Source organism: Lissotriton helveticus, chromosome 7, assembly GCF_964261635.1.
Source record: "Lissotriton helveticus chromosome 7, aLisHel1.1, whole genome shotgun sequence".
Taxonomy (NCBI): Eukaryota; Metazoa; Chordata; class Amphibia; order Caudata; family Salamandridae; genus Lissotriton; species Lissotriton helveticus.
This window is the reverse complement of record NC_136068.1, coordinates 1,842,251,241-1,842,273,696: the sequence shown is the minus strand read 5'-3', so window position 1 is coordinate 1,842,273,696 and position 22,456 is coordinate 1,842,251,241. Positions and strand designations below refer to the sequence as shown.

Sequence of the window (22,456 nt, the reverse complement as noted above, 5' to 3'; positions counted from 1 at the left end):
TTGTACACTGAGTCTTGATATTAAACATATATATTGTTACTCTGTAGCATACATCGATAGAAAACGTCTCTGTGTGAAAGTTAGAGATAACAAAGTGAAAAAGATAAACCAGATGTGTCTCAAATGCTTCATTCTAGACTATACCGTGTCGAAAGAAGGAAACAAGATCCAGCTAAGTACCCCAAAGAATGTATGAGTGTAATTATAGAGTTAAGAATTTGAGGCAGCAAAGACAAACTCCTCATGCGATACCTCCAACAATCAAGGGAATCTTCTGCTCTGGATATTGCATTTCATTCTGAAAACCTATGAGTTTCTATGGCCACCGATCTCGAAATCAGGCTCTACCCTATTTACACAGCGAGGACTCTTGTCTTCTGACATTCTGTACTCTAATGTAGCAAAACAGGGTCTTGTGCAGCCAAGGCTACTCATCTGCTGTCATGCCTATGGCAAATTTACACCAAACACCATTTAAAATATGAAGATTTAAGGTGTGAAATATCCACTGTTTGAGTTTCTTCTATAGTTGTTCGTGGTTCGTGGGTTTCTCTACACCACACAATACCGTATATCTGACAGCTGGTGTGGTGGTTTCTAGCTCTTGTGCACGGTATAGAGAGCAGTGACACCGCCAAGCAGCTGCACGAGAAACATTCTCAAAGCTCAGACCCTCCTTTCAAACGTCCAGTTTTCTAAGTTTGATAATGGAAGATGAAGAGGGGTACACAGCTCTGCAGTTCCAAAGGAGGAGGAATCCAGAGGACAGATGTGAAGATGTACCGAGAGGTGAGAACGCCCCTTATTCCTGCCAATTTCCATCGTTCTTCTAACAATGTTAATATATTGCACCTGAAGGGACACTCAACATCATTTTCTTTCACTCAGAGGGTCGCATGAGGACTACAGATGTTTATTCCTGCCAGGGCTATCAACTTAGTACAGTAACTTTCAAAGAGAGGATTGCATTGGAGTCCTAGATTTCCAAAAGCATACACCTTCGTTAATGTGTATTTTAAGTATTTAACATATCTCTAATGGACAACCAAACCTTATGGCAACTAGCCCTCATATTCTGTTTACCAGACTACTCTTGATTTACCCATGCAGTAAACACCACCACCGCTTCTTTAAATTTTGAGAACTATTTCTGCTTGTAGCTAATGGTTAGTTTTTATAGCAGTGATGTGAATCCCGCTGGTGCAACACTGCTCTTTATGTATACTCATGTAACTGAAGTACAGTAATTAAATAAAACCCTATAGAAGAAAGTAGCTAAACTGAGCAAAGGATTAATATTTTTAACATACACATTGCACTCTTACCAGGGGTCATTATCAAAGTAACAATCTTGACGAATGGCCTGCTTTAAACGTAGTTGGAAAGGTTATTACTCCATCAGAGTACGGAGTAAAGTACTGTGTATCTCTGATGGAGTCCCGGGTGCCAAATTTTGAGATGTACATCGGCCCAGCACACACATCTAGAATTTGCAGGAACTGCTGTCATGGAGATTCTTTTTGGAAAATAAAAGGAGCAATGTTTCATCGCCATGGGATTTAGCAATGTTCACTTCTCCGCACCCATTTCCCCATGAACTTATACACAACACCCCTCAGATAGAAGATGTTGTATGGTGATAATAATCCACAGACCATTCAACAACTATCAAGGGAAATCAAGCGATGAAAAATTCAGACCCTAAATATTCATGTTTTAAAAGGTGCAGGGTGTAAAACTGCACCAGGCCTGGCAGCAGGCAAGTCGACTTGGTTACACAAGACTCCGTTTTGGATCAGAAGGTTTCAGAAATTGCTGACAATAAGAATGTCCGCAGTCTAAGCAAAGCAGAGCCTGATTTGAAGTGACAGCTGTGAAAACTGTGCCTGTGTTCGCCCACTCTAAATTGGACTTGAGGACACATGGTCAATAAGGGTCATTGGAGGTTTATGTTGGCGGTGGAGACAGAGCAGAGATAATGAAGGTCCGTCGAACTCTAAATGAGCGGGCGGACATTCAGTTTAGTGGAGAGGGTACTCTGTCACTCCATTTGCATTAGTGCAATCTCTCCACCTAACTCTAGGGTCCCCGTTTACAATATTTTGACACACGGCAGCACAGCAAGCCTTCCTGCTGCGCCTCATGGCGTCAAATTAAAAGAGCAGGAATACACTGTATCTACAAGTTATGGCGTATCTCTGTCCTTCTCCCCTGCACCGGTAAACAAACAGCCGTTCGTCAGCACAGACACCCTTGCACCATCGTTCAAGGGTGCCTGCGCTGAGTGGATGATTGTTTTTGTTCAGGAAGGGACACCTTCCTGCACAAAAACAATCATTAAAGGCGTTTTCCTCTTTCTATGCATGCTGCTGAATGCAACAGGCTTAGAAAGAGGAAAGAACAATGAGAAATAAAAGTATTTCTCCTCTGTATACGTACTCACACCTCAGACATAGGTTTCTGATCCATTCCCAGGTTTACAAAATGTTGTGAATCTTGGAGTGTGTCAAGTTCCATGGATGTTGCATAGGAACACCCACAGCAACACCAACAGAGCACCCCTTTTACACAGAGTTATGCCTGAAAGGAAAACATAGGGTGACTTCACTTGGCCTTGTAATTATGGGGACGACCTTTGCGCAGCCGGTACCTCTAAAAAAGTGATGCACCTGTGGCGCAGTGAGCTTGTAAAATAGCCCCTAAACCAGGCCCAAAGTCAATAAAGATCATTTGGCTATCTACTCATAAAAATATCTCAGCAATTCAAATGGGACACTCCCATACCCGTAAGCCAAACCCCATGCCACTGTACCAGCTATCCCATCACCAGCACAGTAGTTCAATAAATCATATCTATAGCACAATGTTTCCCCCACCCGTCTTTACATGTCATTGCCCGATACTTAGCCAAGAGACTTCAAAAACTAGACCTCTTTTCTAACCAGAACATTATGGTATCAGGTGAGCTATATATTGAAAATACATTGGACTGTAACAGGGGGCATAATGGGACTGCCATTAGACTACTGGAGCCAAAGGAACAGAGAAAATATTAAGGAAATTGTAACAGCAAAAAGGACACTCTTAATAGAGGAGGAGCAGTGCTTTATTTGAGCCAGTGATTTCTGGTGCTGTGCACCAGAACTTATTTTGTCAACAACACACTTATGACAGTCTGCCACATGGTGGCGCTGCTCATCTAATTTAGAGATGAGTAGAACAACGATTGTTTATGAATATTCTATACATTTATAATTATTAAATACCTGCCACATCAGCCACTACTTTAGCTTTGGGGACCTGGAATAATCTGAACTGTCGCACTTGTAGTAGAGAGTTATTGTTGGTAGTTGCTTTCGCATCGATGACAGTGGCGATGGGTGGTGCAAACTGCAGGGGCCTCCTGGTCAGGACCCTGGCCCTTATTATTTTAAAAATTAAGCACTGGGGAGAATGATAAACTGGAAGAATTTTAAAGATTCGACACCTCTTTGTACTCATTAGGGGGCTATTCAAGGTAGGATTGAAATGCACCGATCTGGGAAGAAGAGGTTAGAAAAGCGGTAACAGTGCTTAAACTTAGTAAGGCTCCAGGCCAATTTGATTTCTTTGCCAATAATTTTTTTTACTTGACTTTGATAGTATGACTTTAATGTCATTTGAATGTTAATACAAGAACAGAGAATTTTTAAGGAAAGAATATTTGAAATGTGGTTTCAAATGCAATATCTCCTGACGTTTATCAATAAATGTTATTATTGAAATGTTGTGTCAAATAGAGTAAAGTGCACCTGTGACGGTAAACAATCAGTGAGTTTGATCAGTATGGCAAGGTATGTGTCATTAAATGTTTAGGGTTAGAAATAGGAAAGCTTTAGTATAAAGAAGGTTGGCCATATACAAAAAGAAAAAAACTGCGGGTATTCAAGAATAGTTTCTGTGACCGTTCTAGCCTTAGAGAAACACATAAAATGACTCCCTAAAAAGGGACATTTCTGCTTTATGCCCATTGGTTCACCACTGCTACCAGTGAATACCCAGGAAGGAAAAATGGACACCAGAAAGCCTGTCCTAAGCACCCAAGACTTGTTCAGATGCCAGTGCATCTTTTTTTTTCAGTTTAATAAATTTTTATTGAATTCATTTTTAAAAGAGTCACAATACATACGTTATGAGGTCATAAACATCAGATAAACTACTATAGGTATATATGAAAAGTACATAACATATGTATAAGAAACTAAAACAGTATGAGGAGAAAGACAAAAAGGAAGGAGAGAAAAAGAACATAGGAACGAGAAAGCGAAGAACCAGAAGGAGAGAGGAAAGAGAAGAAAAGAAAGAGGAAAAGAAACGGGGAAAAGAATGTGGGATCAAATCGAAGACATTCAAGAAGGAGCATTGGAGGAAAGATAAGATGTGAAAGGAAGCCATAAAAGATCAGATTTAATTTTTAGGGGAATAGAAGAAGAGGCAGAAATAGAGATCCTATGTTCATCGCATACAAAATTCCACCAAGTATGAACAGAAAGCTTAGAATTATCTTTCCAACACGATAAAATGACTTTGAATGCAATAGAGATTAACAGGTCTAACAATTTGACAGAAGAAGATGTAATAACAATATCATCAGATAAGGAACCGAGAAAAATGTTCAATAAAGATAAAGGAGCAGAACATGAAAATATACGCATACATGTTTTCCAAACATTCTTCCAAAATTCAAGGACCAAGGGACATGCATATAATAAATGTATAAGTGTTCCAGTCTCTGTAGAACATGACCAACACATTGCGGAAGATGTCTGTGAAAACTTATGAACTGTAACAGGTGTAATAACTACTCTATGATATATAAAAAACAAAGATTGAGTAATTCGGGCAGCAACAGATGTTTTAAACAATTTGGACCAAATACGATCCCACAACAAAACAGGGAACTCAGTATCCAGGTCACATTCCCATGCAATCTCAACAGAAGATTTGGGACGTGTACCAATAGTCGAAGACACAATTGTATAAACCTGAGCAGCCTTAGGTTGATGGCAAGAGAATAAAGGATATAAAGGGGAAACAGGTACAAAGGAAGGAAAGATGTCAGGAGGAGAGTAGGAGGCTAAATGGGACAAAATAGCAGACGTAATAATGTTGTATTCATTCTCAGATGACGCGGGTAAGTCAAATAAGGATTGCAAATCAGGATACGAAAGGAGAGAGCCATCAACAAAAAACTGATGAACAAATACAATATTCTTTTCCTTCCAATGTTTAAAATAAAATGACTTCCCTTTGTAACGAAGGAATTTCTTATACCACACAACAGAGGCTAGAAAACATTGCAATGGGGAAAGTTGAGAAAGAAACATATCTGATAATACAGTGTGAGAGTATTTTAAAATAGGGAATTTAGACAAAAAAGAGGAATTAGACATAAAAACAGTATGCTGAAAAGAAAAATCCTTCAACAGAGAGCGTTCAAGGATAACCCATGCAGGTATGGGTGTATCATTAAAAACATAAGCCAAAGAAAAAGCTTGTCGAATCAAGAAGGCTAAATGGTACATCTTAAAATTGGGAAAGCGAACGCCTCCTTCTGACTTAGGGCGCATCAATTTACACATAGCTATACGAGGATGTTTATCATTCCATAGGAATTTAGAGCAAATAGAGGTTAAACGGGAAAAATAGGAAACAGGGATTTTAAAGGGGAGCATAGATACAGTATATAAAACATGAGGAGAAATCATCATTTTAATTGTATCCAAACGTCCCCACCATGAGAGAAACAAAGGAGACCAAGTCTGAAGGAGGGATTGGAGTTTTAGTATGAGAGAATCAAAAGTAAACTTAAGGGTGTTTTTCAAGGAAGGAGTAAACCAAATACCAAGATATTTAATTTTGGTTGGACACCAAGCGAAATCAGTGTTACTAAACATGTATTGATAGCATAGCAAGTTAAGTGGCAAGACTTCAGTCTTGGAGAGGTTTAGCTTATATCCCGAAACAGAGGAATACAAACGGACCTCTTCCAGAAAAGGTGGGAGAGAGGATTCAGGGTTAGACATATATACCAATACATTATCCGCATACGCTGACAATTTAGTGTCGGTATCAGATATTTTAACACCAGAAATCTTGGGATTAGACCGAATTCTTTCTAAAAAAGGTTCAAGACACAGAATAAATAATAAGGGGGATAAGGGGCAACCTTGTCTAGTACCTCTCGTAAGGGAAAAAAACGTTGAAAATTTATTGTTAACAAAAATGCTAGCACGGGGAGAGGAATATAGGAGTTTGACCATTGATACAAAGGACGGACCAAAGCCAAACCACTTTAAGGTATGGAACAAAAATTGCCAGTTGATGCGGTCAAACGCCTTTTCTGAGTCTAAGGAAAGAGCTGCCATAGGGATGCGAAGTTTTGTACTGTGGGAAATGACATCTGAAAACATACGGGCATTATCAGAGGCCAGTCTACCTTTTACAAAGCCTACCTGATCGGTTTTAATTAGACAGGGGATAAGAGAATCAAGACGTGAAGCCAAAATCTTTGCAAAAATTTTGCAATCATAATTAATTAGAGATATAGGGCGAAAATTTTTGCATTGTGAATGATCTTTGTCAGGTTTGGGAATGATAATATTTAATGCTTCCAGAAAGGAACCCGACGCCTTTGCATCCGAAATAAACGAATTAAATAATTGTAAGAGTTTTGGGGTAAAAATGGCATGAAAAGTGGCATAAAATTCCACGGGAAGGCCATCTGGACCTGGAGCTTTAGATTTTTTAAGTGAATTAATGGCTCGTGTTATCTCTTGGATAGTGATCTCATTTTCCAGTAGAGCAAACTCATCAGGCAAGGAGGGGGGAGGAGGAAGGCCAGCAAAAAAGGACGTCAAATTAATATTGGAGGGATGCGTATCATCAGTGTATAAGGCCTTATAATAATTGTGGAAAACAGTAGCGATATCTTCATCCGATGAAACTAGTTTGTTTAGAGAGTCATTAAAGATTGGACCTATAGTTTTACGTTCCGATTTTACTTTCAAGTAATTCGCTAGCATTTTCCCAGCTTTATTTTGGCCACCATGGAATTTGGACTTGATTTTGAGTATAGTGTTACAAGCTTCATTCGTGATAATCTTGTTCAAGTCCGTTTTGGCTGAAATTAAATCTTGAAGAGAAGAAGGGGATTTAGAGGAAAAATATACGTGTTCCAGAGATTTGATTTTCTGGAGTTGCTCTACATATTTTTTCCTATGGAGTTTCTTTTTGTGTGCAACATACGAAATAGTAAACGCCCTAAAAGCAGCTTTGAAGGCATCCCAATTGTTGGGAACAGAGGTGTCAGAGGGGATATTAAAGGAAAAAAATTCTTCAACGAACTCCCCACTTTTCTTCACAAAAACCGGGTCAGATAACAAAAAGGAGTTAAATTTCCAACGATTGGATTTGGAGGAAATGAGGGATAGGTCTAATGAGGAAAAAACAGGGGCATGATCAGAAATAAAGATGGAACCGATCTCAGAATGTTGGAGGGAGGGTAGTAAAGATTTGCTAATCATAATATAATCAATTCTAGAGCGAGTGTGATGAACATTAGAAAAAAATGTATACTCCAACACATCAGGATTACACAGTTTCCATGAATCAAATAAAGGACGTGAGGCAATGGCAGACTGAAAACTCTTATGGGTTTTATCGGGTTGAAATTTGCTGGAAGAAAGTCTGTCTGAAAAAGGGTCCAACCATTGGTTAAAATCACCGGCAATTATAAAGTCTGGGGAATCAATGGAGGAAATCAGTGTTTTAATATCAGTCCAGAATTTAGGGTCAGGACGTACCGGACCATAAATATTGAGTAACACCAGAGTCTTATTATGGATAATCACCTTTGCCATTGCCCAACGTCCTTCATCATCAGTTTGAGTAGATATTATCTGAACATTTAAAGCTTTATGAAATAGAATAGCAACCCCCCCTTTCTTATTAACAGCAGGAGAAAATACAATTTGACCCACCCATTGCCTTTTCAACTTTAAAGATTCCACATCAGAACAATGCGTTTCTTGAAGGAAAACAACTTGCGAATTGAGTTTAGATAAATGAGACAATACCTTTTGACGCTTGACAGGATGACCAAGACCACGCACGTTCCATGAGACAAATTTACACACCATGGAGGGAGTAGGAGATGGGTGACAAGTGAAGGAAACAGATGGTATGGGAGACGCTACGGGAGAAAGAATAACAGATACAAAAAACGCATGAGATGTAAATTCCCAGGAAACTCTGTGCAAAAACGTAACACACCATATTCCACAATATTCGACATAAAGGAAAACAAATGAAGAAAAGATCGCATAGGATTAAAGGTATAAGAAACGAATAAGAAGGGGAAATAGCCAACTAGAAAATAAGAACAAGGGAAAGATAGGGAAAGAAGAAAGAAAAGCGGAAAGGCAAAAGGAGTAGAGAATAAAAATGAAAGAAGAAGAAACAGATCAAGGCATAGAAGCCTGAACTGAGAGAGAAATGAGAAGCAAAACGACTGAGGCATGGAAGCACCAGACAGGGGACATGTCCCCACGAGCAACCACAAAAGGACACACAAAGAGAAAGAATCAGAATGTAAGAGCTAAATCTCAAAAACGAGAATAAAGATCATAAGAAAGCGTAAAAGAGAGTAGGAAGCAGAAGAGAGTAGCTGCAGTATGGAGAAAAACAGCACACAAGAGACAACTAGTAAGCGGAACATTAGATGGGACTATCCATATTCGAAGGCGTGATACTCTGGAGATATTCATGGAGCTTCTGCGGATCATCATATGACGAGGTGCGGCCATTATGTGTGATCTTGCAAAAGCATGGATGTAGAATGCCATATTGAACATTAAGCTGTCTCATGAGAGGACGGAGGTTCAGAAATTCCTTGCGTCGGGCATTCGTCGCTGATGAAAGATCCTGAGAAATGAAAATGTTATGACCAGACCATTGGAGGTGTCTCTTAAGTCTAGCGGCTTTTAATACAGTCATCAACTCCGTGAATTCTAGGAAAAGCATAATAATGCCACGAGGCTTATTAGAGTTCGAGTTAATTCGGCCCAGGCGATGAGCCCTCTGGATATTAAGAGGGTGTGACGCAGGTTGGAGGTTCAATAGTTCCTGTAAAAATTTACGTATGAAAGCCACCATGTCAGGCCCTTCCAAATTTTCCGGAACACCATAAACACAAAGGTTATTTCGACGATTGCGATTTTCCAAATCCTCTGTGTGAAGCTTAAGTTTATGGATCTCCCGCTCTAACATCGGAATTTTGACTGAAGCATCTTGGATATCACTCACTCTCTGCTCTAAATTTAAGACCTTGCCCTCCATAAGCACCCAACGATCCTCAATTTGCTTAAGGCGATCATTTGTAGCAGACATAAATGGCTGAAGACCACGTACCTCCTCAAGAATGGAGTCTAACACCGGATTAGGTGAAGATTTTATGGGAGAAGGCGGGTCATTTTTGGGTCTTTTAGGCTTGGTACCTGATTGGGACATTTTCGAGGAATGAGAGTCTGTCGCCATGGTTGCCACGCTAGAAGAGAGCAACGAGTGCTGTACAAGCAGGAGAGGCAAGTTAAACACAGTTCAGGTGTAATGTGGTAAGACTAAGAGCAAAAGACCACCACCACTGGCACCTCAGTCAAGTCGCAAGAACCATAGAGTGAAGGGCATGTGAAGAGCAGGAAATCTCAAAACCTTGGCGCAGCAGAAATAGCATTAGGAGGAAGCGTCACAGAAAATGTTCAGGAACAGGCACTAAAATAACGCTACCACCATTATAGAAGAAAGGCACACTGTAGATTCAATGAGTGACAGCACCAGGTTTAGAAAACATACTGATGAGAAAAGGAATGTTCATAGGAAAGCTTCAAAAGCAGACTGTGAAGCATTCCTAAAATGGCGGCAGGCATTCCTGTGAGGTAGACTCCAAATATGAGGAAAAACGGCAAAAAAGAAAACATGCCGCATTAGCATTTAATAAACTGTCACCAAGATTCATTGCAGGACATCTCCGTGTAATATCGACAAGTTAGCATTCCCTTTCAACAGTAGGCAAGCATAAACGGTGAAAAAGTCATGCGCGAGGCCAGCCTCTAAAATGGCGGCTGCTCGCGTTGCGGGGTGAGAGAATTACCGTAGATGTGCGAACTCATCACGGCTATGCCAAAACGGTCGAAAAACAGCATCCACTTGGTCTCTGTGGGTTCCGCCGCATTAACAGCTGACTCAAGCCGAAAAAGATGATTTACAACCGCTCTCACGGCATCTTCAGTGCAGGTCCGCAGCGGAGCTCACGGAGCAGACGTCTTCTCCCGTCGGCGCGCAAGCCACGCCCCCTTGCCAGTGCATCTTTGGCAGCTGAACCACAACTAGGGATCTCTTTGGCAGCTGAACCACAACTAGGGATCTCTTGGGAGAGGTGTTGCGCCACGGCCTGGGTGACTGACGCTGGAATCTGGGGATCACGGTTCGATCCCCGGCGCTGGCAGCAAATTATCCCAGCACCATGTGACTCTGGGCAATAGCTTGCTTAATCTTTCTGACTGCCCCCCGCGCCTGGAGGGCCTTACGGGTGATTGTTCAAGCTTTTCAAATGTGGATTATTATTATTATTATCTTACTGAGGAGCCGGCTGAAGCTCCAAATCTGACGGCTCCGTTGTTCCCAAACATTTAGTGAGGCATCACGTGCGCCAGTGGTGCACTAATGAAGAGGGCTCACAGCCTCTCCTGCTTCCTATACGACAGGATATGTACCAGTAAATGCCATTCACAATAAAATGGATGAGATTCAGAACGAGGATTGGGGACATCCATTATTATGTTTTTTCCTGAGAAACATAGTACCATACACCTTCACAGGCTGAAAGGTTCAAACTCTACTCCAAATAAGTTTCACATTACTCAGTTATTTAAATGAGAACATATTTGTTATAATTGTTTTGGTTCACTGACAATATCAAAACCATAAATATTGTGATACCGAAATATTGGGGCCGATTATGATGGCGGTAGGATGCAGGTCCTACTGGCATCGTATGGGAAGCGGGACCACCCGACAAGGAGTCGCAGATCCCGCTTTCCAGATTACAATCTAACTGCCATGTTGGCGGTCAGATACAGAGTTTAAACATCCCTGCACCGTGTGGCAAGCACCATACCACAAGGTGCAGAGATGTTTAGGGGGGCACCACAGGTGCCCCCCTGGTCCCATAGCAGAGGGCCAGGGGGGACAGAGGCCCCGCTACGGGCCCCAAAAGTCACTTCCCATCTGCCTTTTAATGGTGGGTGGACTGCCATGAAAGGGCAGGAGAAAAGCTAAATTGTAATCCCAATAGTGGGCCATTTCAGGATTACATTTATGACCGCTGGCCCAATGGACTCCCTGAGCCCGTCAGAAGTTAAGCATAATTCCCCCGTGGGTTTCCCTCAGACCACCAGTATTGTATTACGGTATAGAAGTGGGGCAGCACAGGTGCAGCCCTCATAGCAGAAGCCGCGGGAGGACGAAGGCCTTGCTAGGGGCCGCCAGTGTCCATTCCCCCCAGCCTTTCTATGGCAGTCGGACGGCCATTGAAAGTCTGTCTGCAAGGGACGTCGTAATCCCTACAGTGGTACCTGAGCAGGCACTGCCCTTATTGTAGGGTATTATGCTCCGACCGACATTCCGACGGGCTCTTTGAACCCGTTGTAAGTGTCAGTCGATCCACGCGTCTGCTACCTCCGACCGCCCACATAGTAATGCAGCAGTTGGACAGCAGCACCATATGTCGGTCGGACTGCGATCGAAGGCTTGTCGGTTGTGATATGACCAACATTGTAATGAGGCCCATAATGCCGAAAAATTAACAGAAATTTAAAAAAAATTACATAATTGTTACATTTTTCTAATAATTATTGTGAATTAAAACAAATATTATTAACTAATTAATTACCACACTATATTCCCACAATCATAGCAGCCAGCAATTAAAATGTAATAGAAATTAGAAAACATAAAACAATTAACATGTTACGTAATAAATAACACAATGTTTAATACATGAATCAATAATTATACATTTATTATTTAAGAAAATTCCCACCTTCTTCCTCTACAAACTAAGCAACAGACACCTAAAATGTAACTTCACAGATATGATAATTTGACAATTTACATAATTATCAATTAAATAATTAATACCAAATTAATAATGAATCATCAATACATTTCTCAATTACCTTCTCACCCAGTACCTCTAAAAACCAACAACCCACGCCTAAAATATATCTTTCAAATTATAATAATTACACAATTAGCATGATTAATAAATCAAATAATTTTTATTAATTAACATTAATTATTAATTAATCATAATAATTACATCCCCACTCTTTACCCCTACAAGCCCCAAAACACCACAGAAAATGTAAATAAAAAATGTACATAATTATCACTTAGGTAATTTACAGTAATTATTGATTAATTATAATTAATTTACTTCCCAACTCGTACCCCTACAAACGCCCCAACCCTACCTAAAATATAGCTTAAAAAATAAATAAATTTCACAATTTACATACTTATTTATCAATTATCAATCAATTATCTTAAATTAATTAATTATAAATAATTTACTTCCCACACATTACCCCTACAAACCCCACAAACTACTTGACACTAAAAATTACATTTCACAATAAAATGTTATTTAAAAATAACTACAAATGTACACTGTATTTAAAACATTACCAATACTTATACAAACAATTTATAACATACACAATTAAAACATAATATAATACATAGAGATAATTTCAAAACAATATTCTTTACAAAAATATTTTTGTAAACAATATTAACAAAGTAGCTATTTTTGTAAACAATATTTAAAACATAGATATTTTTAACATAGATATTACTTACCTTAGAAAATAGATATCCTTGGCAACGATATTCCTGCATCACGATATTTGTGTCTCACAGTATAAAAAATTCGATATAAGTGTATTTTACCCAAACACTATTGTTTTAGTGCAATTCTCTGAGAAGCCCACTCTTTTGAACCATAATCTTTTCAAGATTACATACCCTTGAATCCTCAGGACTTCCTCAAGGCTTGTGAATAAAACAGGTATGCATCCCCCCTTTCCCTTCCTTTTTCCTTTTTCTTTTCTCCTTCCTTCCCCTATGACAAAATACCCATAAAAGCTCTGTTTCTTGGTACCGTTTCTTTACCCCTTTGGGGTTTGCATTTATATTGTTTTTATTTTTTCTGCTGCTCTATTTTCTTTAGTATCAATTACTTCTGTAATGATGTTTTTCGTTGTATATTTCTATTTAATAAAACTTTCTAAACTAAAAAAAAACAGATATACATGCAAACAACTGAAAGTCCTTAAAGCTGTAAATATACTGGTCCAGTTATGTGTTCTTATGCCCTCTAACTAAAATGAGTGAAATGTTAAAATTGAAGGTTTATGTATTTGCAAGGTGGAAATGTAACATTTTATGCCATTGTGCTTGGTTTGCTTATAGCAAATATGGCAGGGCAGTAAGTTGGATATTCTGAAGGTAACTACTTTGTGTGCGGATGTGTTCATTGAGAAAGAGCAGAAAGATGTTACTCACAGTTAAGTTATCCTGTGTCTGAAGTGGGCTGACCTATTGCCCCAGGCTGTATGCTGCAGTTGGTGGAAGCAAAATCTGACTGACACAACAACCGACCAGTGGTTAAAGGGGGCGGTACGAAAGCCCCTGGGAGTACATGATATATGTTTATGTTTAGGTTTGTTTGCTTGTAAAGCGCTCAAATGCTGAAGCGTCTTGGCGCTGGAGTGTGAGGGAAGAAAAAGAATGGTGGCCAAAGCCTATGTGGCTCTAAAAAGCCAGGGTTTCAGATTTTTTTCTAAATAGATGGAGATTTGGCTGGCGTCTCAGGGACAGAGGAAGTTTGTTCCAAAGCTTAGCCGCACAGTATGTTATGGCTCGGCCACCCCATCTAGCTCGTTTGAACTTCACAGTTTCTAGGAGGCCTTGAGTGGCCGATCTGAGAGCTTGTGCGGGAACATATGGAGTAAAACGTTTTTGAAGATCAACTGCACTCCCACTGTTTATTGTCTTATGTACCAGCGTTAAGGACTTAAATTCAATGCGCTGTTTAATGGGCAGCCAGTGGAGTGATCTAATTCCCGCTGATGTTGGCTGTCCTCTTTGCAGCGCCAAAAGAAGTCTAGCTGCCGCATTTTGTAAGGATTGCAGTTTTTGTAGTTGAAATTGAACAATTCCCCGAAACACTGAGTTGGAATAATCCAGCTTTGACAAAAAGAGCGCTACCATCACTGTTTTTTGGAGCTCTTGGTGTATGAAGGGAAAACATTTTCGCAGGGTTTTTAGAAGGTACAAACCTGAGGAGATGAGATTGTTCACTTGTGCACTGAAATTCAGTTTATTGTCAAAAATAAACCCCAAGTTTCTGACCTTTTCAACTGTCCAGCCTCTGGCGGCCACCAGGCCTGACTCCAGAGGGGTTGGTCTGGCCTGAACTCCATCACCTCTGTCTTCTCTGTGTTGATTTTCAGGTAGCTCTGGCCCATCCAAGACATAATGTCCATAAGGCAGGCGTGGAACCTAGCTGCTGTGGTCTCTGGCTGATTTGTAATGGAAATAATGAGCTGAAAGTCGTCGGCATACGATAGCAGCCCGAAGCCGTGTCTCCTAACTAAGGGGCCTATTAGGATGGCGGACGTCCGCAGGGGCAGCGGCAGTCCCTCCGGTGCAATTAGGATGTGACCGCCACCCTGGCGGTCACATCCTGTATCTTTAACCTTGCAGCGGGTGCTGCTTGAAGCAGCACCCGCCGCATGGTTAAAAATGCATGTTTGACATTTACATGCACAAAGCGGAAGGCCCCGTGCGATGCCTGCCGCTTTGTGCGTGTAAATGCTGGGGGGTACCATAGGTACCCCCCATGTGCACCCCCCACCCCGACACCCTGGGTGCCCGCAACGGGCCCCCAAACGCCAAAGACCACATGCTTTTCCACGGCGGAAAACCCGCCGTGGAAAGCATATTTCCCCATGCATCCTTAAAATCGCTGGTGGTGTTTGATAGACACCGCCACCATATTAGAGCTTTTCCGCCACGGGATCGTGGTGGAAAAGCAGTGGACGGCCTTCCCGTCCGCAGATGACACCCCTGCCATCCTAATCTGGCGGGGGTCTTTTCTATCACCGCAGCGGTGAATCCGCATCCTCCGGGCCGGCGGTGGCTTCCGCCGGCCCGGAGGATGCGTATTCACCGCAATCCTAATTGGCCCCTAAGTTGGCCAGAGGAGTGACATACAGTTTAAACAGGATTGGCAATAGCACAGACCCCTGTGGTACTCCACAGGGGAGATGGAAGCTCTCTGACTGCATGCCATCCCAAAACAGATTCTGCTCCCTTGCCTCCAAGAAGGAGGACAATAGGGACAGGGCGGTCTCTCCGACCCCGATATCCCTCAGCCGCTGCACCAAAACGGTGTGATTTACGGTGTCAAAAGCGGCTGATAGGTCAAGGAGTACAAGGACCACCCTTCCTCCCTCATCCAAAGCCCGGCGGATCCCTTCAGCTGCAAGAATTAGTGCCGACTCGGTGTAGTGACGCGGACGAAATCCATGCTGTGAAGTGTCCAGCAGGTTATTTACGTCAAGATAGTCTGTTAGCCCTCTACAGAGTTGTTTTTCTAGCACTTTTGCAGCTATAGGCAGACCGGCTATGGGTCGGTAGTTTTTAGGCTCACTAGGATCTAGGTTTGGTTTCTTTAATAGGGGCGTGATAGCTGCCATTTTCCAAATGGTGGGGTAACTACCGGTGGCTAGGACTTGATTCAAAATAGGGGCCAGATTTTTGCAGATCTTATGTGCTGTTTGATGCATAATAGAAGGGGGACAAGGATCGGTGGATGCACCGGATATTTGTACCTCTCCGTTGTTCATTGTCTGGAAACGGATCAGCTTGCATTGAGGGCTGATTTTGGCCGTTAACGTATCCTGAGATCTGACTGGGCTTGGAAAATTGTTGTCAATTTCCTGCACCTTCTCTTGGAAGTAGTCCACCAGTGATATCTGGGTCATTGGTAAAAAATGCATCCAGCGTGTGGCCTGCCAGATGAGTAGGTTCTATTACCAGTTGTCTGAGATTAAACGTCTCAAGGTTGTCTAGCAACCTGGCGGTATCGGCATTGTTATTTGCTTCTAGGTGGTAGTCCAGATCTCCTAGAATAGTAAGAGGAAGTGAGTCGATATAGGATATATCATTTTAGTAAATAAAAAGGTCTTGGGTAGCACCAGACCTAACAAATCCGGCAGTAAATATAATGTACTGAAGAAGAGACTACAAAGTACTATGACACATTTACGTTTGGTTGAAGAGGCTTTGCTCTTTTAGGGTAAACAAAGCATGTAACAGGATGTTGAAATAGAGTTCTGTGGCATTATAGCAAACACTATCCACCATTCATGAAGAAGATAATAAAAACAGTTGTATTGGGTTCCACTAGTGTTTCAGTGCATTACGCAGATGTATGACAGCTCTTTGCATCTGCTTGTGTAATAAACTTCTGCTGTCTACCCACCCAGATGGAAAGATGGGGACGGACAACCTTGTAACCAGATAGCAACCACACTCACTATACACAAGTAGCCTTCCTTTTCTGTGGTGCACAGCCACATACTTTACACAATGATTCTTTCACTCAGAACTGGCCTTGAAAATTGCGGTGATATTGTGAATCTGTATCAGTTATACTCACCGTATTACAAACAACGTAGCTTTAAATGGGGAACTCGAAGTGGAGAGTGTGTTTAAGTCTAGTTTACACCGTTTAGCCTGCAGAAAAAGGCACTTCATCATTCATTTCTCATGTGCTGAGATGAGTATCACCATGTCGGTCGTGTGGTAATATTTCAGTGTCAACTGAAAAAGTATGTTAAATGTGGGGTGATTGTTGTCCGTATATGTAACATGACGTTGTACATTCCGGACAAGCTATAAATGAGCCGATGGGGAAGGCCCTCTCCTCTTTCTTCTAAATTTGATACACCTCTCTTCTTTCCTATCTTCAGTTCCTTCCTGCAGTTCCCACCTTTCTTCACAGTGCGACCTAGCAGGGCACAGAAGGAAGACCTGCAGGGCACCCAGCTGGTGCTCCTACTGTAACTAAAAGCAGGGGAGGAGTGGGAGTACCACACGCAGTGCTCCAGGAAGGTAGATGGGCTACACTCCAGCGACTCTTGCTTCTGATCACATGGGGGCGCTGCTGAGTGTTACACTGTAGTGCTGACCTTTGCTTTAATGTAGCACTTGTTGGTTTCCTTGTGTTACAGACAGATTACCAAAGGGCTTGCCCCTCTAGCAGGGATCACAACTGCCATTTCACTCATTAACAAATGTTCTTCATAAGTTGAACTAATGCAGGGGTGTATGGATAAACCTCTCTGAGGTCCTGCTATCCCTGCAGGACTCAGAGGAGCTATAGTTTTTAACTGCTTATGGAACCATTCAGGCTTTTTTGACCTATGTGCCATTAAGAGCCATGCTGGCCCTCTCTTTCCGTATGCATATATATTACCCATTTGTGTAATTTTGAGAAAATTATCCCAAATATGTACACGCAAATAATCTTAAGTCAGTCAGCAGAAACTCCTTAATCATTTCCCTCAGTTACAAAGGATACTAAGAGTTATGTCCAGACAATTCCCACATGATGAATGATGTTGCCCTGTTACCTTCACACATCCAGTCTCTAAATAGGACCCTAAGTATCTGCTCCTCCCCCACCAATCTCTCATCTTAGGTTTGGGCTCTTGGATAGTTACTGATCAAGGACCATGGCGGTCACTGGTAGATCTGGGAGTCACTAACTGATCAGGATTCCCTGTTAGTTTGCGCATTAATGCTTGATATCCTGACTTGTTGTAGGAGTGTCATCCTTTTTGCCCTGACAACTTCCATTTTTTGACTGATAGTTGATGTTACTGACTCTGAAAGTGTCATGTACTCTGCTAACCAGGCCCAAGGCCACTGCCCTATCCTCAAAGGCATGTTGTGATTGGAATCATTCTAATTGGTGAAGACAATATACCTGTAAGCCCCTAGTATATGGTAGGGCATGTAGGTTCAGAAACCTCAGTATGCAATGCTATGGAATCTAGTATCATTTCAACGCCAGACCTGTCTTGCAGGCTGGTTTTAAAATAAAACTATGTCCAAATTCGATGATGGAATGAAAAGTTCTTCCAAAGTCCAAAACTACCATTTTCTTACATATAAGTCAGCCTTTAAGGTCTGCCCTAAGTGCCGCAAGGGTAGGGTGCCTTGTTAGAAAAAGCAGGGACAACATAAATTATATTTGATATGCCCTGGTGGGGAAAACCAGCCAAAGTTGTTTTTCCCCATGGTATTGCTGCTATCCCCGTAAGGGAACATGGAGAGGCTTTATTAAACTTTTAATAAAGTATATCTTTTGATTAAAGTTAGCTGACAACATGATCCAAAGTATCAAAATAATTGTTACAATAAATCCAACATCGTGCCAAGGTTGGATTTAATATAACTATTGCAGGAAAGTAGGTTTAAAACTTACTATCCAGAAGATATAATAATGCAGCTCTTCTGATTAGTCAAGCTGCTCCGTGAGTAAGTGTCAAGAGGCCTAGGACTAAACAATACAGTCATTTGGTGGGAGAAGCCAGGACAGGAAGGGTGCTGGGAAGATAAACTGAACTTCAAAGGTAGAATCACAGATGTCACAGGACTGAGGCTGGCCCCCACTTCCTTGATCCCCAGCCAGATGAGATTCCCACAAATTAGATTAGGAGAGGGGCTGTAAGGAAATGTTAGCCACACCTGCGGGTTGTGTTAGCCAGACCTGCACTCCAAGTAGAGAATTTCTCCATTTGGGCTTTTAGAGAACTGTGCATCTGGGACAAAAATATATCACATTTGCAAGGAAGTGATCATAACAGAGGGTGACAACTTGAACCCAATTGGTTGGGGTGCCCCCTCCTTGCTAGGGGTCAGAATGTGGAAACATATGGAAGAGCTAAAGGAGCCCCCTCAGATACCTCCCTGAAAAATCTGAAGAAGAAGGATCGCCCTGCTGGGCCCTTGAACTGCACAACAGATGACTGCACTCAGAAGGACCGCACCTGCTGCACTTTAAAGGCTCCACACAAGAAGGACATTGCTTGAGCAGCAATAGATAGAAAAGTGTTGTAAGAAGCCACTTGCAATATCCTCTAAGACGAAAACACCAGATGACCAGCTTCACCTGGATTTTCCTGGATTGACCAGGCACATTGTGGAATTTGGAGTCCAAGACCCAAGAGACAAACCAGAGCTACTGAACCCTTGGCTGATGCTGTGTACCCTTTCTGACTCTCAGGGCGCCTTTGAGAAGAAGATCTGTGAGTTTGGGAACTTTGACAACTTTTGTAAAAAAAGCTCCAGAGTAAGACTTGCAATGACAACAAGATTCATGCCAGCGGCGTCAAACCGCGACTCAGCCTGACCCAATTGGTGTGCCACCTGAAAGCTGCAAATCTCCTCGCCATCGACTACGCAGACATAGACCTCCAGAGCTCACCGAGGCATTGTGCTGCAGCAGGCCATCGTTGTCAAATCAAAATCCGTATCTGAGGACCCTATTACTCGCCATCAAGAGAAAAAGCTAAAAAAAAGTGACTATGTGCAAAGGTAAAATCTTGACCAGGACCTATCTCTTAACCTAGCTGAATCATGCTCCATCACCGTCAGCTTAAAACTTTGGCTTTGTCCCAGTCCAATTTGACCAGATAGCTGCGATTTATTCTTTTGGGCACGAGAATGCAATTTTTTAAAAATGTACTATGAAAAATTCATATCTCTGGTTCTCTACATTTTTTTTTTCTTTTTATTTCGATTTCAGTGAAGATAAAAATGATTCTCTATTTTCATAGATTGGTGTTGGGTTTTCATTGTGTTGTATCTTTTACTTATTTGCTGTTTTGGTGAAATTAAATGATTTACACTTACTTACCTACTAAGTTAAGGCTGACTGCTCATTGCCAAGCTGCCAAGGGTTGAGCAAGGATTAATTTATTGAGATTTGACTGGACCTTGTTAGGGATTGTGGTATTATTATTAATCAAAGGTGCATACCTCCCCCTACTAATAACCCACGTTCCTACATTTGGTGTGCAGTGCTCAAATCGCATTTAATAACACCATTAAGTATCTAAGTTGGACAATTAAAAATCCTCTAAATTGACCTAGAACAAAAATTGTTTTTGATTTTTAATTTGGACTAATTGTGATTAATTTATTTTCTATTTTTTCTAAATTACTCTACTTCAATTTTTGCAACAGATTTTTTTACTGTGTGACCCAAAAAAAGGGATACCATGGAGCTTGATCTGGCTAGCGTACTCACTTTAACAGTAGCAGAGCTTAGAAACCTGTGCAAGGCTAAGTTTTTACCAGCTTTCTCCAATACTAGGAAGACAGACCTGATAAAGACATTACAGCCTCGGCAGTGGGCAACTAGCAGATCCGTCCTCTGACACAAAAGAATCCCCATAGATAGAAGGAGAGGGGAGGAATACCCCTTAGACCACAGTGACGAGGAAGCAGAATGCCTGTCCACAGACACTGTGACCAAGTCCCTGCCGCTAGCTGCCTGCAAGATCTGCAGGTGGCAACCAGTCAACACCAGAAGAACCATCATGTAAACGCTCATCACCAGCAAACAGGACTACGGGAACACACTCTATGTAGGAATCACTGCACGCCTCCTGAAGAGACTACAGACAAAGGAAAACTCAGCAACAAAACTCATCTCAACCTCCTCAGACTGACCCACATCACACCCCACCTCAAAAAGCTTAAAAGGATCCCGATCCAGAAGAGATTCCAGCTCAAGATGCTGTCCTACGCATACAAATCCCTGCACAACGAAGGACCAGCATACATCAACAACACATGACCTTAAACCAATCTACCTCCCTATTACTTGCAGACGCCCCCTGGATCAGTCGAGGCAAAAGTGCAGGACACTCCTTCTCATATCTGGCGTCCAAAGCTTAGAACAACTTTCCCCCACACCTCAGGACTGCCTCATTGCTCCTGCACTTCAGCAAAGAACTCAAGACCAGGCTGATCGAATGAACAGATCACCACGAAGCAGCTAGCCACTCCTGTACCTTGAGACCCTCATGGGTGATTTACAGTGCTTTATAAAAAAATGCATGATGATTGATGATGGTGGTGGTGGAGGGATAGGATCCACCACAAGAGAAGTGGGACAGTCCCTCAGACAGAGAGAACTTAAGGCCCAGTAAGCTTACAAACCCAGCGAGAAAGAGGAGTTGGCCCTGACCAAAAGAAAGTTGGAACGTGAGGAAGAAGAGACAGGTGTCCAGGTGTAATGGTTTTGACCCAAGACTACCCAAGGGGATTGTCCCTAAGTATCAGGACAGTGATTACATTACCAAACTGCTGACAGCTTTTGAGAGGGCACTTAAGATGAGGAGGTTCACTCCAGTGGGAGTTGTTCCCAGTGGCAGGGAGAGACAGGTTCTTGACCCAAGAGAAAGAGGAAGCTGAATACAACCAGACATTAAGCATTTTAGTGCCCATTGAAATTCCTTCAGTTCCAAGCCCTTTAATAACTTTTTGGAATGCTTTGCTTTAACATGCTGCAGTTTGTGTAGTTATGATTATAATGTAGGGAAACTACATATTTTTGGTTTCAGCACTTCTTGTACTATCAACTTACATATAGTACATACATTTATCAAACACCCTGAAGTCACTTGACACAATTCAAGATGGCCAAGAGGTGACTATAAAAATGATAAGTGTAATGACCCCTTTGGTAGGGCAATAAAAAAATAGTGTTTTTCAAAAGCAGATATGCAGAAATATTTATTATTCTGTTTGCTCACCAGGAAAAAGACAGATTTTGATTTTCTTTTAGTTTTTTGTGTTTTTTCCGGCAATTTGTCATACTATGACAGAGTTATAAGGCAAATACATGTTTTAATGTGGTTCTATTGTCGTCCAAAATCTAAAGTTATAAGCCTAGCAAAATTGGTTCACAGTAGTAAAATGGATGTTTTAGAGAGTACTATCAGTAAAGATTTGAAAATACATATTTTTGCTGCTTTTGACAGCACTTTATGTACTACAAAATGTCCAACATGCTGCTTGGTCTATTGATGTTTTTCATATAATGATATCGATCTTGTTATTGGAGATATGTTCAACATCTCAAACTGTATTTTCTGACTTTTATGCACAGTAGTGATGCATATTTTGTGAATAGGTGGCATATGGTTTCATGCATAGTCCCTTCTCCTGGAAGGGTTCAAATGATATATCTTTGTAACAGTGAAATTGA

The 22,456-nt window shown here is 41.5% G+C and overlaps 1 protein-coding gene across 2 annotated transcripts in view; it reads left to right on the top strand.

Moving 5' to 3' along the window:
* Positions 1-610: 610 nt before the first annotated feature.
* The window catches only part of LOC144767757 (killer cell lectin-like receptor subfamily F member 2), a 368,343-nt gene continuing 346,497 nt past the window's right edge, over positions 611-22,456 (top strand). Inside the window, exon 1 of one of the 2 annotated variants that reach the window (XM_078651144.1) lies at positions 611-789. In XM_078651144.1, the coding sequence (XP_078507270.1) occupies positions 708-789 (82 nt within the window). In that variant the 5' untranslated portion in view covers positions 611-707. The remainder of the gene's footprint in view (positions 790-22,456) is intronic. The other variant, XM_078651143.1, reaches the window with a different exon arrangement.